At 45.7% G+C, this 18,135-nt stretch overlaps 1 protein-coding gene across 1 annotated transcript in view; it reads left to right on the forward strand.

Moving 5' to 3' along the window:
* Positions 1 to 699: 699 nt before the first annotated feature.
* LOC126544067 (uncharacterized) overlaps positions 700 to 18,135 on the forward strand; it is a 32,223-nt gene continuing 14,787 nt past the window's right edge. The window contains exon 1 of the mRNA XM_050191273.3: positions 700 to 948. Coding sequence (XP_050047230.1) covers positions 937 to 948 — 12 coding nt within the window. The 5' untranslated portion in view covers positions 700 to 936. The remainder of the gene's footprint in view (positions 949 to 18,135) is intronic.

Genomic DNA, 18,135 nt, shown 5'->3' on the forward strand with positions numbered 1-18,135 from the left:
CCCATTTGCGAGGAGACAGGCGTCTGTCCTACCGCGCAAGGTTTACATAGCGCCGCCTACGATTTGACCTTTAAAAGTTGTTGAGCCGTTTGATCCGCGACAGGGTCTCGCTCCATCCATCACCCGCAGCGGATGTGCACCTGTCTAACGTAGGACAGCCGTGACGCTCAGGGGGAAAAGAGACGCTCGTTTGGCGCCCGCGTGCTCCCACTCCGAAACGGCGCAAATTGAAATGATAAGTCCCGTGAGTCTCGAAGCAACTTGGCGGGGTCACACAGGCGCGCTGCGCGGGGAGCAACGGAAATCGGCGATACAATGCGCCGCGCGCTGCAGCGCTCTCGCGAATCCGTCGGTGGTGGCCGCCGCCGGAGAGCGACAAGGCGCCTACGCAGGTGTGGCCGGCGGAGAAAGTTCCGAGGGCGTGGAAGCGCTTTCTCCGACCACCTCCCCTCCTCTCTCGCCGGCCACTGGCCCGGCGTCGGAGAGCACGGCTACCGCGATGACGACCTACATCCACCCTTCTCGCCGCGCGCGACTCTTCCGCGCGGACGACGGCCGCTTGGACTCCACGCCGCGTTCGGCGCGGAGAAAGCGAGAAAAGCGTGACGTCACGGCTGACGCCGAAGCTGTCTTCCTTTCTTTTGCAGTCCTTTTTTTCGTAATTTCCACCACTCGCGGCTGAGGGGTTTCCCTCTTCCAGCCCCTGAACCGAGTGCGGCCGCACATTGCGAGCACCGCGCTTGCTACCGGGGTATATATAAAAGTTGACCGGAAAGGGAGTAACGGTGTTTGTGTGTGTGCACGCGCTTCGCCAAGCGCCGAGTCGTCACTTCTGCGCGATCCCGGGAGTCGTACCGCATCCCACCGTCGCACGCCCCCGTAAATCCACCGCGCCGGTCCCGGATTATCTCGCAGCTTCTCCGCCGGCGAGCCAGCATGAACGCGAAGGTACGTACTGAAGATTCTTAGGGACGGCAGTTAGACTGGCTCTATACTGAATGTGTCCGGCGCGATCCCGAGTCCTGTCCCTCTGACCGCAGACGGCGACTGGGGATCACTCCGCAACTTAGCTGATCAACTTTCGTTTCTCTGCATGTCGCTTACTGCTCGAGCTTGTGCTCTTCCGTACGGCCCGACATTACGGTCTCTGCAACGGGGATTGATTTCGTAAATCAGACGCTTCAGGATTGAGGATGGAAAAGAAGTGCGCGGAAATACGAATGTTCAGAAATGTTACTACTGCATACGCACTATGCACCGCCAGTGACTGTCACTCCTGTGCCTACCGCTATTAAATCTTGCTGGCGGCGCTTACAGCGAAGTCTTCCTTCGGCAGTTCGTAATTGTGCAAAGCGCAGCTGCAAAATGTGAATACTTGCACAACAGTCAATACGAATCCTGCAGTATGCTCTGTTGAACTTGACGGATGGCCAGGCAAACATCTTCATCATCCTTTTAAAACATGATCTCTTGAACTGTGCAGGATGACGTGCATTTTCAGCGCATGCAAATCCAGTTGAACGTGTCGAACTAGCGAAAGATAGTCTTTCAAGGCATGCTGTTCCGATGCTCTTTTGTATCAAACTTATGCTAACTTTTCCTTGCCCCAGTGAGACTGCGTTGCTTCGTCGTGCGATTTCACAAATCCATATCCAGACAAAAATATTTCAGCTAACCGCATCGAGCTAGAGAAGGTGATTCTAATTAAAATATTTTTTTGATTTGTTGATGGAGAATGTACCAAAAAATTCCAGCGTCATTGTGAGAGGGTGGACTCTTTACGCTAGCCGCATTCCGCAGGATTCCGTGTCGACAAACAAGCGCGGCGCAAAACTCGCCGCGCTTCTCAAGTTCTTAAGCAACGGAAGAAACTCCATAGTTCTTATGTGCAAGTTCCATTGCGCTGCATTAAGCACTGGCAAGGATGCTTAACATTTTGTGAATAGATCGCGTTTGCAGATTTATTTCGTGCATTTAGTTATCGTATGCTCTTCTGTCAGAAGAAGGTGGTTTGCAGCAGCTCATGCCTCGCTTTTGTCGTTGGGCTGGCGCACCCTGTAAGATGACCATCAATTACATCTCTATGCGAGTTCGATTCCATTCACTACTCTTTCATCTCCGCCGTTGACGGTATGATTGTGGGATAATTTGCTTTGTAAGTCTACATGGCAACATGGATCCTCGTTGAAGCGGTACCAAGCTCATTCTCTTTTTGTCCTTTCTCCTCATTATGCAGTTCCTTTAACCCGTTCCCACAGCAGAGAGTAGCCAGCTGGATCTTACGATGGCTCTCTCCCTTTCATATAGCTTAGTGCCCTTCTTGAGTGTTGAACGAGAGCTATCATGCTCTCATCGACAATATTGTCACGTAGTAGTGACGGTAAAGAACACAGTAGCAATACTGTGAATGACGAAACTAACTTTTATTGGGCGAACCTGTGCCCACAAGAACAGGCTACACTTAAAGCACAACGATAGCGGCGAACACAGTCGGCGATCGTTGAAATCTGATCAGCGGGTCACGCGCGTCGGCTTTTATGCATCAGTCATCGAAGGCTCCGGAGTAATCACTGGTGCCCGCGTGTCTTCCGGACAGTTCTACACCATTCGGGTCGCGCATACATGAAATCAGATTACACAAGGTTCGGTGACAACAGACAGTGGATAGAACCGTCGATAACATTCGAGAAACCCGATGCATGCAGGCGCGTCCTGCCTGCGCTGTGCGATAACATTTGTGAGGCGGTGAAACGTGGTCATCCGAAAGTGCACGTGTCGATATCGAATGGGGGCTGTTTATTGTGAAACCAAGTGCAGTAAGTTCTTGAACTAAGTGGAAACGAGCCCATTTCTCCTTTGCTGACCAGCAGGAAACGATAGAGAACGTCTAAGGAGTGTACGCTAAATAATCAACAACAAAAAATTTTTTTTCAGCATGTTAGTCTTCAAAAGTCAATCGTGCCACAAGTCTTCGCCCTTTCGTTGTAATAGTAGACAAAAGTTTCTGTTAGATAGAAACTGATCTCTCCTTCCTCACTGTATACACACATTCCACGCACAATTGAGGCTACGTTCGCTATAATAAAATGTGAATTACACGTGGTACCTTTCAGGTACGTGATTTCGACACCAGAACGCAATTGCTAAAACGAAACAATCCCGTTGCTTTCTAAACAAAAAAGAGAAAGAAACGTTGCGATGCCCACGTTGATGGCGATTGTGCGAGGAAAACTCTCGTGGCTAGTCTGCTCCTTGACCTTGTGATTGCCTTAAATTGCGAACTGTGCCATTTCTCTCCGTGTTTAAGAGTTTTAGCTAAGCGAGACGCGGAGTTATATTGCAACCGGTTCCTATACTAACGGTTGGTCGAAGCAAATTTTGCGCGCCAGACTGGAATGATCCGTGCGCCGTCATGCGTACCCCCCTGTGGCGCAAAGGGTTGCACACCGCCTGCAGGAAAACTAACTACGCAGGAGGCTAAAAATCCCAGTCGTTTCCTCTAGACCGCGGAGCAGCGCCGGTGAAGTGGAGGAGCACCAACTTGCATGTCTCGCTATGAATTTTTCGCGACCAACTAATCTTCTTGCGACTTACGCGGCGCCCAGCTTTCTACATTGCTCTCTTCCACTGCTAGTCTCCTCTCTTCTTTGCACCTTTAAAACATGCTCTCTCCCTTCCTTCATCCGCTTTATGACAGCGTTAAATGTGCGCGCCGCCTTAAGAGGAAGCTTTAGCTAGGTTGCTCCTATATAAATACATGTAAAAGGAGAATTCGTTTTTCTCGGCAACCACTGCACCGAATTTGACGAGGTCTGTTGCATGTAAAAGAAAAACTTTAAATCTAGTGACTGTTGGTTTCGAATTTTTGAGTTGAGTTGTCAATTTTTATTAAAAATGGGCAAAAATCGAAAATTTTCGGAAACGAAACTTTGAAGTTTACAACTCTGTGACTCAACAACAAAATATGATAATACAATTCTGTGAATTGCATCTAATTGCACATCTAAAGCGTACAAAATTAATATGTTACACATGAATATCAAAATATATAGTAATGTGTAAATCCAGCTTTTGCAGAACCCTTGTAAACAACGTAACAAACTCACGTAAGATGTAAAATTACATATCGAATTTGTCTGCTTTGAATGAGCTAATGGATGCCTTTTACAGAACCGAGATATCTGTTCTCGATGCAGAGCTATGAATTTGTGAACTTCGCGCTTCTATATTTTTTTTTCAAACTGTCGTATATTTGAAAATTTTTTAAACAAAGTAATGAGGGCTGACACTTGACACCATTCGGCTTTCAGCTTTAGTGAATTCAAGTATTTCTTTTTTGTTTGGCTTCCCTTTCCTTAAGTCTTCCAAGAAGGTGCATTAACGACAGTCGTGGTAAACCACCTCGTCTTTCCGTGGGCCTTTTGTCTTACAGCATAGACCACGGAGTAAAATAGGAGTGACGACTCGCCTAAAGACAGTCCAACTTATAATGGCCTGCCGATCCAAGCTTCGTGAAACAACGTTTAAATGGTGTCGAAAGTCATTGCTAAACTCAGCAGTACAGTCGCGCTGCGCGGTGCAGGCGAGCTCTCGGTGCAGCATTTGGTTTACCGTCGACTTTTTCCACCCGCAGATAACGAGCTGGCACACTTCAATGACACGTGTTACACGCATTTGCCGCCGGGCTGCGAGATGTCAGCACGATCTGACTGTTCGTTCTCGCGCGCAAATAGTTTGTTCTTACTGCTCTGTACTTAAGAGGAAGCTTTAGCTCGGGCCCAACTCCGACGCGGCCTGTTCAAATACATGTAAAACGCAAAACATGTAGACGCTCAGAAAAACACTTTTGTGTAGCACGTATTGAGCAACAGAAAGCTGTACTGGGAGTTTTTCATATTGCTCTACAACTTTCTTATTGACACTTCTAATGTAGTAATATTTGAGAAGTTGATTAATTAATTAAGACTAATTATGTAACTGGCGTAATGCAAAAATCGTGTATCTGAGTATCTCCAAGCGACGGCAAACAACATTCAAGTTCAAGTGAATTTTCCAGTCATTAAACTACTTCTTCTTCTTTTAAACAAAATTCAAACCCTAAATCGAAATTCCACTTCCGACAGTCACTAGAATTTAACGTTCTTTCTCAACTGCAACAAATTTCATTAAAATCGGTCCAGGGGTTATCTAAGAAAAGCGTTTTTGCGTTTTACATGTATTTGAAAAGGCCGCGTTGGAGTTGGGCCCGAGCTAAAGCTTCCTCTTAAGGACAGAGCCGTAAGAACAAACTACTTGCGCGCGAGAACGAACAGTCAGATCGTGCTGACATCTCGCAGCCCGGCGGCAAATGCGTGTAACACGTGTCATCGAAGTGTGCCAGCTCGTTATCTGCGGGTGGAAAAAGTCGACGGTAAACCGAATGCTGCACCGAGAGCTCGTCTGCACCGCGCAGCGCGACTGTACTGCTAAGTTTAGCAACGACTTTCGACACCATTTAAACGTTGTTTCACGAAGCTTGGATCGGCAGGCCATTATAAGTTGGACTGCCTCTAGGCGAGTCGTCACTCCTATTTGACTCCGTGGTCTATACTGTAAGACGAAAGGCCCACGGAAAGACGAGGTGGTTTACCACGACTGACGTTATAATGTACCTTCTTGGAAGACTTACGGAAAGGGAGTTAAAAAAAAAAAAGAAACTAAAGAAGATTTGAGAGCGTAGGATCGCATAACGTGTGCATAACGCGAGCTATACGCCTCAACACTCATGTAGCCTGTTGCAAAACCTAGCCACATCAAAATATGTCGTATCGTTCTTGAAAGTTATCTAATGAAAGTCGAGTAAACTGGCAGCTACAAGAGAAGCGATGAGGCGTATGACGTTCACGTGAGCACTGCAAGTGTCTGGCGTGGACATGAAGCAGGAGCAATCGATGGATTTCATAAGCATCCCCTTTGGGACGCAGTATAGTTGCAGGTTCCACCTAAGCTCGATCGTTCTTTTTTTTTTTTAAGATTTCCCCTGCGTCTATTCTTGGTCCTTAAGATTCGTGGATCGTACCTAAATACCATCTAATCTCTAGTTGCTTTATCGGCCTAAAGAATTGATGTTCTTTTCATTCTGCGTTTTTCCTACATTTACACCACCACTGTTCGAGCTGCCATTTACTATATACAGGGTGTCCCAGTTATCATGCACCAAGATTTAAATATATGCAAATGACACGTAGCTGGACAAAACTAAGGTAACGTTGTTTGCCGTCGTTTGGAGATACTCAGATTACTTTTTTATATTCTACCTAATTACATAATTAGTCTTAATTTATTAACCAACTTCTCAATTATTATAATTAGATTAAAAGTGTCAATGAGAAAACTGTACAGTAACATGAAAAATTCCCAATACAGCTTGTTGCGCATATTTGTGCTGTTGCTCAATACGTGCTACATAAAGGTGTTTTTCCGAGCGTGAAAGAAGCCCGCGAATACACGCAAAATTGCTGCGCGACTGGCCGCTCGAGGTACTTTGCGTGCATTTGCAAAACACTTTTGTGTAGCACGTATTGAGCAACAGAAAGCTGTATTGGGAGTTTTTCATGTTGCTCTACAACTTTCTCATTGACACTTTTAATGTAATTATAATATTTGAGAAGTTGATTAATTAATTGAGACTAATTATGTAACTGGCGTAATGCAAAAATTGTGTATCTGAGTATCTCCAAGCGACGGCAAATAACATTACGTTGGTTCTGTCCAGCGACGTTGCGTTTGGATATTTTTAAATCTTGGTTCGTGATAGCTGGGAAACCCTGTATACTCCACTGTCAGATTCTTTCACCTTTTCCGTTAGGCATACATGATAACTACGTCCCAGTTTACTTTGACAGGGTACGTCTAATCTTGTCTACTGCGGTGTATTAATTTATTCGGGACAGTTGTAAAAAAAAATCACCAGTACTTCTTTGAACTATATGCTAACTGCTGCCGCTCGTTGCGGGAAGGAATTTTCCCTTGCATACAGCAGTGGCAAATATGATCTACATTGTAAAACATTTGCCTGTAGCAGTAAGTCCTTAAGAACACTCAGTTGTAGCATCAAAAAGTAAACGCTCCTTTAGGAGCTTAAAAAAGAATTCGTTTTAAGTGTCTTCTTTAGCCGTCATGTAGAGCTCTAAATTCCGTTTATCTTGCATTCCAATTCTACATTAACTTCTCTGGGAATAACTTAGTTTCTCTTTCAAGGTAACCTGATTATTTCGTGTTCATCTGTGAAATTCGTATTTTCACGCAAGACACCACGTTATTCAACAACCAGGTAAACCCACGCCGCAGCAATGCAGGAATGCCTGAAAACTCGCCTCCTCATCGCTTTCTCTCCCATTTGCTCTCAATCATTCTTGTTTTCGGCTCCTCGCGCTTCAGATAACTTGACCATCCCCGTATCTTCTTGTATTTATTCATTTGTCAGGCTTCCATGCGTGCTTAAAACTGGAAAACAATGAAATGAAACGATGCTAGAAAGCAATGAATGAACAATGACACGCGTACCTTCCACTGAAATAGTGTCAGCGCCACTAGTGGCCTTAAAATTTTTTCCGGGAGAGGCTGCACCCACTTGATCGGGATCGAAAGAAAGGGAGGGCGGGTGAGGGGGGAGGTTGTGAAGGCCGCGTACTAATCTAGAACCTTCTGGAGGGGCATCTTCCCGGTGTGCCACCTCGTGGCTACGCCATTGAGCGCCATCAGGCCAGTACGCAATAAAGTTTGCCCTCAGCAGAAAATGCTTCTCCGCCTCAGTGCACGCGGTTTCAGAGGGGAAATCCACAATTCAGCGAAGTCAGTTTGAACCTGAAAGAAAGTCAATGGAAGCCAAGGCTCCGCTATACAGTAAAAAAGCTTGGTGTTGCGCATATTTGTGTATTTGATGTCAGCACAAAGGATTACACATAAGCGCAAGGGGTACTGTCTTACTAGTTTATCTTTACCGCTACGAAGTTGCATTATAGGAGTATTATCCAACGGAAATTAGAGGATATCAGGAGGAGTGAAGAAGATTTTAGGGTTCGGGACATATTAGAGGCGTTTTCTTGGGACATACACCTCTGTCGCACTTATTCCGTCGCCATTTCACAGTTTGCATCGTGCCAGTAAATAGAGAAAGTAGCGTCGCATAAGTGCGCTAAGTCTGTCAAATTAAAGCTCGCTTGTTTCATTGCCGCGCAAATTAAACAATGACAGGAATCGTCGCTGCGGATACCTAAAGGGACATTAAAGAGAAAATTAAGAGGAGCTGTATTAGTAAGTTACCCTTCTCTATCACAAAAAAAGAAGAAGAAGAATAAAGAAAGCCAATCTTGAGATATAAGATAATTGGCAAACACGAAAGAAGCAAAAAAGAAAAGACGGGTGGCGACGCCGCCTTGAAGTTCCCGCACCATCTCGCTGTGACGTCATGGATCATGGATTTTGACGCCATCGCTTGGGTCCTAGGTGGTTTCATGTCGGCAAAGATGGACTACAGTCTATTCTGAAAGAGCTAAAGACTAAGTTTGATGAGTTTCGAGGGCTTTTACTGAGCCACCACGGCTCGAATACGAGAAAAATATTTTAAATCATTGACGTATCACTGACGTGCCGGCGCTGAGGTTACAGCGCGGCATTAAAAAAAATGGAGCTTTGACCTTCATTTCCGCGTCTAATAATCATACTGTTACGAGTGACTGCAAAATTAATAAAAATAGAGTTCAGAAGTTATAATAATTCAATCTAAGCTGAATTAGTGTTTCTCTTAATTAGTGTCCCTTTAACAAGACCTTAATGGAAGGTTGTTTGCAATTAGTTATAGGGGACATGCGTTTCACGACTTTGTTAAAAATTCTCGTCAAGTTTTGAGAATTCAGACTCAATGCACACCTCGAAATTTCAGGTACAACGTGGACAATTAAGGAAAGGTGATGCAGAGATTTGCACGGCACTGTTGATTTCTGGGATTTCACACTTTCTCGCTGTAATGAGAACTTGGCTGACTGCAGCGTGATAACCGCTCATGTTTTGTTATTCTGTATTTCACCGTAAGCAAGTGTATACGATGACATGACAACAACTACAACGGTGGCATGACGACGACGACAAGTCATTGACCGGCATCCAAGGTCAGTGAAAAGGCGCCTTTCCAAGAACAACGCCGAGAATATCTGCTGCGCCGAAAGCCGCAGCTGCGAACGGCTGGCGCATGACACTTTAGAGCTGTATTCTGCGTGTGCGGGTTATAACGGAGCCGCGTAGAAGCCGTCAACAAGTTTTAATTTGGAAAGCCCTGTCGGCAGACACGGCCATTTTCTCAAGAACTCATTCGCGATGGGTATACAAACGTCATCTGTTTGCAGTATTGCCTGCTGTGACCTGTAAAATATACATGCACAGACGCCATCGCTCTCAGAGTCTGCGTGGCGCGTAACTTCAGGCCAAATACACAGTTCGTGCGATAGCTCATTGGTTAGGCGTACTAGGCTGGCTCCCAGCTGCATGTTGAGGTAGCGCGTGGAATCAATTTGATTCTCAGTAGCGGGTGGGGAGCAAAGCTTTGTTTGTTATCTAGTGGTGATGAAGCGGAGGATGGAATGAACTGCGGAATTCGTCACACCTGACAACGATTGCGTATAACGTAGAGGAAGGACCGACGGGACACAGCCATGGAGTTTCTTGCAATATAGAGCGAAATCTGGTGATACAGTCTATGCGAGTTTGCTCTGGGTTCTGTACCTCCATGGAAATGGAGGGATGTTAAGGGATAACAAAATAAAAGCAGGTAATGAAGGAAAATTAGTGGTTCGGCCTTTCTTGAGCTTGGCCTAAAACATAGTCATGGCTCTGAAAATAAAGCTTTCATAGAATAACATGTTTTTGTTTTTGTTTTCCCGTAATAAATATATATCATTAACGTTGACTTAAAGCGGAAACAAATGATTTAAACCGAAGCAGTGATCGCAGACATCCTCGCCTTTCTTCCGCCATTCAGTCACCCGCCAGTATACTGTTCATGTTTGATATAACAGTACCTTTTCCAAACTTACGCTTGAATGAAAAGTGTTCTTACGCAAGGATACAGAAAAAAAAAAAAACAGAATTTTGCACGCTGTTTTAGGTGAGACTGAACCATTGTTGTAGACATAACGCTGTTCGCCATGCGCGCCTTCAAGGTGTCCTGGTCCTCCGAGAACGATGAAAATCCGAAGCCGCAACTTCCCAGCATTTCCCATGCGTACAACAGCAGAGCTGCGCCATCTTTCCCTCTCGGTAATTCGGAGAAACTCTACGGACACAACGAACACAGTTTCGGGCTCTTAACGGCGCTGTCGCAGTAAAAGAACGGACCATTGCCACGATGAGTGCTACACAAAGGAACAGAACGAGAAGCAAGGCCCCGTAATGCAGGTGGAGGCAAAAAAAATCGCGGTGCCTGTACAAGCAGTGAAAGCGTTGTCACAAATGTCTGCGCCTGCAATCGGTGACCTTGATCCGTTCAATTTCTGGCGCAGTACGTGCATAGACCGAAGGCCCACCCTCGCACCGTTCGCTGCAAGATTGTTACGGGCACCCTTCGACGACTGCTATATACTCTCAGTTCCAACGTTGCGTGCATACTCTCGTTTTTATTATGCATGAAACTCTGACACCTTGAGCGACGTGTAGGCAGGTCGATTATACAAGCGTCCTCTCATGGGCCGGAACTTTCTCTTTCTCGTAGGGCGGCATTCAGTGTGAAAGAAGGGTGTTGTATTTGACGAGAGTAGCCCATGCTGCAAAGGTTATAGCGCGCTCTTTCCATTTCTTTCTTTCTTTCTTTCTTCTTCCATTTTGCAACTTTTGAGCAAATAGCACACCGTTTCGAAAGCGAAGTGGTGCGGGCTGCATTCTGAAGGTGGCGATTAAGGGAAAGAGGGAGGGCTGGAGGTCGGAGCTGGAATGGACAGAACGGCAAGGGGCTGTTGCACGACTTCATGAGACGCACGCAAGGGCCGCACCCGCACGGCTGGTTTCAGCGCCCCGCGTTCTCGTCAGCTCCGCGTCTGCAGTCGCAACACGTCAGGCTGTACCGCGGCGTTCTCGCCCGTATATAATATGCGCGCGCGCGCGCGGTGATTCAGTGTCCTGCTGCAGTCGTGTTTCCCACCGTCGTAACATTGGGCCGCCGAGGCATGCGCCGACAGGCACGAACCGCGTGAGTGCAATGTCAAGATGCCCGCGCTGCTTGTAGTTCTTCTTAAATTTAAGGGGCCTTCAAAAGTGTCCAACGTGGGAGATAAAAGTCCTTTGCGAAATATAGCGGCGAATGGTCACGCCTTCTCCTTGAACGAGGCACACAACAAGGGGAATATAGTACGAATGCGTCCGGAAACGAGCGCTCCTATAAAACCGACCGCGCCTCCATCGGGGACAGCCAAACGGTTGTTGCTGCTCTGGTGGCGGCGCGCACAAAGCGGCTCAATTTCCATACGGGGCTGGTGCGCTTTAGCCCTGATAACTGACGGGGCCCTTTTGTTCTCACGGGGCGAAGCGCGGCGCAGGCGCTCAGAAGCAGGAACTGCCGACCGTCATGCCGGCCTGTACAAACGGCGCTTGTCACGAATGTGTGTACTGCGGCTGTAGGTTGGCTATCTGGACGCACATTTCCCGAGAGCTGCTATACAGGCCACCTGGCACACCTACCGATGAGTGCGAGGCGCCCTCCATCTCACTCTCTCGCTCTTTCTCACGTCAAAGTACAAAAGTTTTACACTGCGTGTGTTTCTTCTACTGTGCCATGATCCGCCATACAAGGGGGTACGTGGGGCACCCTATACGCCAACTGTAAGTTACTAGATTTTCAAGCGAAACTGATTACCGCAAACGAAAAGACACCTAAATCGGACAGGCGCTGACATTACAACTGTTAACTTGAAATCGTGAGAACAAACGTATATGCGAATTTCCATCCAAGCGCAGCATGTCACCAATCCAATCATTATCGCTTACGCGTATAGTGGTTCCGCGAGCACGGCCGATCTACTGCATGTCACTCCCGCACTGCAATTTTTGTGTGTGTGTGTGTGAAATAAACAGAAAAAGTATGGCAATGTTAGTGACATAAATATTATTATAATTTTTTTCCCGTAGCTTCACTGTACTATAGCCTTTCCCGTCATTTTACGTAGTTCACTTCCTTATGGCACTAACTTTTACTTCCTTCCTGACAGCAGTTTTCAACGAGTGTAAAAGAGTCAAATGCTGCGATGCGTTTGTAACAGATCATATACGTTTACAAATATAGATAATCACGGTACATAGAACAAGTCAAAAGCGACAAAACACCTGGCACTACGCGACACCATCCAAGTATCCACTTTACTTACGAGTAATACATAGCCATGCTCTGACTGGTATGACTGGCTCGGTGAGCAGCCTCACTTTTTAAGAAATTAAACGTACAACAGATCTGTATGTGTACGCTAACTTGAGTGGTGAAGCTGCACACAAATGTTAAATGGGGACAGTAAACAAACCAACGAAGCTTATTTCACTCGTAGTATTCACGACAAGAGAGAGAGAGACAGAGGAAAGGGGAAAGGCAGGGAGGTTAACCAGAGGGGAAGATCCGGTTTGCTACCCTACGCTGGGGAAAGAGGGGAGGGGGAGGTAAAGTGATAACAAAGTAGAGATAAAGAACGAAAGGAGCACAGACATACAATCACAGCTGGTCACTGTCGCCGCACACTGTCAGCGCACAGCACAGTAGCACTTGCAGCAGAATTTCACTTTACCATAGGGACTACCTTTGGTAAAATTAAAAAGAAAATCTGTCTTTCAGAGTTAACAGAAGGCTTTATTTTTCTAAATGAAATAGCCTCTGTAGCCTCTATTGGTTTTCTGAAGGTGGAACGTTCTCAATAGCAGCTCAAATGAAATCATATGAAACACTGCGTCTATTGGGCACGAGATATTTTGACGTCAGATTGACTACAATCAAACAGAACTGAAATTAAAGAGCTTTTTTTTCTTTTTCTTTGTGTCCACCTATCCTATTAGATCATGTCAAGAGAGCTTATTTTAACTTTATATGAACTCAACAAAAGTTTAATATCGAGACAAGATTCATTTATGTATGGGTACGGTGACTCAGAAGTATCGCTAACGAACTTTTATCCTCTGCGCTTAATTAATGAACGCGCTACTACATTTTTGCTCTTTCCTAATATCTATATCTCCCCAAAACGCGTTTTACATCTACGTGCAGAGACATTTGTGTGCGTTATAAATGCGCACCATCCTTGTTCTTAACATCGAGGACAATGTTCCCCTGCGTGATCATTCACGTAGCGATCCGTTTGTCCTATATACAGCTTGTCCCAGCTGTCATGCACCAAGATTAAAAAATATGCAAACGCAACGTAGCTGGACAGAACCAAGGTTATGTTGGTTACCGTCGCGTGGAGATATTCAGATTATTCATTTGCATTACGCCTAATTACACAATCAGACTTAATTAATTAATCAACTTCTGGAATATTATAATTACATTAAAAGTGTCAATGAGAAAATTGTAGAGCAACATGAAAAATTCCCGATATGGCTTTCTGTTGCTCAATACGTGCTACACAAAAGTGTTTTTCCGAGCGTGAAAGAAGCCAGCGAATACATGCAAAGCGCCTCGAGCGGCCAGTCGCGCGGCAATTTTGCATACATTCCTGGGGTTTTTTCACGCTGGAATTAAACACCTTCATGTAGCCCGTATTGAGCAACAAAAAGCTGTATCGGGAGTTTTTCACGTTGCTCTAAAATGTTCTCATTGACACTTTTAATCTAATTATACCATCTAAAGGTTGCTTAATTATTTAAGACTTATTATTTAATTAGGCGGAATGCAATAAATAATCTGAATATCTCCAAGCGATGGCAACGTTGCATTTGCATACATTTAAATATTGTGGCGTGACATTTGGAACACCCTGTACATTATATTTCTTACTGCAGGTCGCGGAACTTTCGTAGTTTGCGTCTGTTGCTCTTTGAAATGCGAGCACACGACTACGCCATTGTTCCGGGCGCAAAGAACACCATCGACACACAACGCCGGCTTCCGACGTGAAGGCAAAACAAACTGGCCAAATTGTGCTCGCTTTTCAAAAGCTGACCAGCGGCCCATGACATGCGTCTAGAAAGAATACATGCAAATCCATATGCAAAATGTTCGACCGGAGTAATCTACGACATTTCCTTGACGTGTGGCAAGAGATCTGTAGCTTCCGATGGGCATTCAGTAAACCATCAAAACGAATAGCTTTTGAATAATTCAATCGGCTTAACAAAGTTTTTATCTAGTTCTAGTCAAGCACAATTTCAGGCATTACAGGCACTTCACTTGGTACAGATTGTCCGCATGGTGTGCTTATTGTCATTGTAAATACCGATTTACACACACACCGAACACACACACACACACACACACACACACACACACACACACACACACACACACACACACACACACACACACACACACACACACACACGCGCACACGCACACACACACACACACACACGCACGCACGCACGCACGCACACACACACACACACACGCACGCACGCACGCACGCACACACGCACGCACGCACGCACACACACACACACACACACACACACACACACACACACACACACACACACACACGCACGCACGCACGCACGCACACGCACGCACGCACGCACGCACGCCATAAGAAGCCAACAAACAAAGGCACCAAGGACAACAAAGGGGAAATTACTTGCACTGGCTAATTGAAATAAAGAAATTATAAATTAACGAAATTGAAAGTGGATGAAAATAATGCGAAATTTGAGCGCAGCAAATAAGCTGTTTCACCTTTTCGATAGATTGAGGCAAAGAAATCGAGCAACACATGTATGCGCTATCACAGAATTTTTTTTTTATTTTTCACACGTATTCCTTTAACAAAGACTCCACTAACAGTTCTTGACAGTCATGAAGGAAGCTTTGTGGTCGGAGAAATAGACTGATATATGTTCGACTTGGTACACCAATGCTTGATTCTCAAAGACGAGATCTATACAAGTGCCTCGCGAGGTTGTCACAGCCGTGGGACGCGTTACGAGCGAGAGGAACGGGATGTTCTCCCGCATAAGTGTTAGGAAATTGCTGTTTGTCTTTATGTCAAGCCGCCACCGATCTGGCTCTCTGATTGCCACCGCACAGGGCGAACGGCAGCGGCAATTTCGGCTCGGGCGGTGCACATATACAGATCCGCCGCCACCGATCTGGCTCTCTGATTGCCACCGCACAGGGGTTGCATTGGAGGAGGAGCGAAGAAAGGAATTAAGTTCGAGCCGGCGCTTTGACAACCGGAGACTCGCAGGAAGAGGGGGGAGGGGGGCGGCGTGTACACCCAGCGGCAAACGATGGGGGCAGAAGCGCGCGCAGCAAGCGGACAACACGATAAATGGAGGAGGGAAGAGATAGCAGCGACTGACTGATGCCGCTGACGCCGATAGTGAGTCAACCCCAGCTGCGGAGTTGGTTTCAGGGACAACGCCGCCGATGCCGACACAAACAATATGATACCCTCGCTTCCGCAGCGCTAAGAACCAGGTCTAGCCGTAGGAAGGTGGTCACGTATTCGTCGACGTGCCGGGGCCTACGTGAAATAACCGGCGCGTCGGCAACTGAAGAGCACCCTATCCGCCACACAAGAACAGGGGGGGGGACCCTTTCCTCCTCTTTCTGCATGGCGGCGACGGTGTTCTATGCAGTCACGTTATCTTGACTCTCTAGCGGCGTCAGCGGCATCCAGCGGTATCAGTCGGTCGCTGCTAGCGCTGGGGGGATGAAAAGGGGGCGGAGCTGGTTACGAGGCCGACGACAACGCCGACGACGACGCGAAACCCAGGAACGGACGCCAAAGAGCTGCGCTCTAAAACGTGGTGGATGCTGGCTAACACTCCCAGGGTTAGTTCTAGTAGTAACACATAAATACCCCAGATAGTGGATGGGAAGACGGCGCCGGAGGTAGCTCAATTGGTTAGAGCATCGCACGCGTAATGCGAAGACGTGGGATGGTTCCCCACCTGCGGCAAGTTGTTTTTTCATCCACTTTCACTTCCGTTAATTTATAATTTTTTGATTTCAATTAGTTAGTACAAGTAATTTCTCCTGTGTTGTCCTTGGTGCGTTATACTGAAAACATTGAAATTATGCTTTGTTCACTTTGAGAAATTTGCGCAGGATGCCACTTCGTGAAATCAGCTTGCGTGACTAGAATGCGAAACGAATTCTTATAGTGGGTTAACAAGCGCACTTAGGAGACAGAATGATTTTACTAAATGGTGAGGTGGCCTTACTTTTCCATGTACAGGAAAAGATTGAGCGAAAAAAATACGTATCTATTGGAAATTAAGCAATATTACATTCATTTAGACACCGCTTCCATCCCAGTTCTTCAGGGGCCATTCACATGATGATAAACCATCTGGCAATGAAATGTCAAAACGACGAGCTTATTCATGAATTTTTGCTCTTCTCATCTCTGGAGGAAGAATTCAATTGGGCATAGCTGTATAGGAAAGTTACACTTCACGAAAAGTTTCAGAGATATAGTTTTCCTTTTTTTTTCTCTTTTTTTTTTCTTTCTGTAGAAGACGCACTTGGTAAGCAAATAAATTATGCATGTGACTAGACTATAATTACATGCCGCCCTTGATTCCTTACAAATTCCTTAACTCCCAGTGTCGCGAATTACGTAATGTTGGTTGCCGTCGCTTGGAGATATTCAGATAATTTTTTTTTTTGCATTTCGCTTAATTAAATAATTGCTATTTAGAAAGCTCTATAGAAATTTCTCGCATTCTTAGAGGGAAGCTTTTCAAAGAGGTTTAATTTAGAATGTGCAATTGCAACTTTTACATAAATTTTCTCGTTTGTGAAGATTTGCTGAAAAAATCGAATTGGGCTTGCAAGAGTTCTGTGTAGTCATTTAGTCCGCTGGGTTAACTTTTTTGTTGTTGTTGTTGTTAGACGTTCTTTTGTGAACCATGGCTTATAGTCTACATTTCTTGGACAACATTCAATATGGGACAATACAACTCTTCAAATCCACCTGCCGCTGAGGCTGAGTAGCTATGGCCGCACTCCTTACTATAGCTACATATGTACCTCCCTCTACTGATGCTAATGCTTGCATGCTCAAAGTTAATTTCTTAAATAGGGGCACTATGATCGGCACTATGGTATCTACGTGGTGCGAGAGTGACGTAGGAGTGAGGTTTCTCTGCTGTTGCCCTGATGGTGATGGAGCTATCCTCTCTGATCGAAATTACCGATGGTACCCACAAGGTATGACATCCTGGCTCCAACAGAGGAGGAGCCGCCATGTCACCTTGAATTTTAGCCGGAGTTTTACCCAATCTAAGAAAGTATATGAGGCCGATTCTCCGTCCTTATTTTCGCCAGCACCCTGCGTGTCGTTGCTGTTTAAAAATGAAGCATTCCTATATAGTACAAGTTTGTGCAGTTTGTAGTGTTGCGCCATTTCTTGTTCGAATTATTTTTTATATCTCCAAAAAAGAATGCCTTTAGTTTAATATCTCGGGAAGAAAGTCCTTAGCGATGTTGCAAGGGCCGTGTCACTCTTGAAGCGACCTATGACGGTTTGCATCGTCCTAGTAAACGGGAGACCTGGTGCCGAGAAGTGTTTTTCACCTTCTCGATGTTTTTTAGAATACTTTTTCGTTCTAGGTTTGCGATGAAATAGGTCTTCTTTTACATCATATTCTTTTTGCAGTTCCTGCATCGTGGCACCAACGCCGAAGCCAAAATATACAGTTGGTCATAACGGCCATACCAGCTTAACATCCCAATGCCTAAAATGAAAGTGTTCCACGAATTTAACTGTAAAGCTACTTGATGTGTATTCACATATCAGGTTTGAATCCACACGCTTCAAGTAATCGTTGCTCGGAAACCGACTCCGTGTTCCTGCCCATATTGCTCACGGTTGTGCTCATCCGCGTATTGGACAAGATGTACATAGTAGTTAGGTCTTCCATATCGTAATCACCTGCCATCTATCTTTCCCTCTATCTCCTACT

Source organism: Dermacentor andersoni, chromosome 1 (genome assembly GCF_023375885.2).
Source record: "Dermacentor andersoni chromosome 1, qqDerAnde1_hic_scaffold, whole genome shotgun sequence".
Classification (NCBI taxonomy): domain Eukaryota; kingdom Metazoa; phylum Arthropoda; class Arachnida; order Ixodida; family Ixodidae; genus Dermacentor; species Dermacentor andersoni.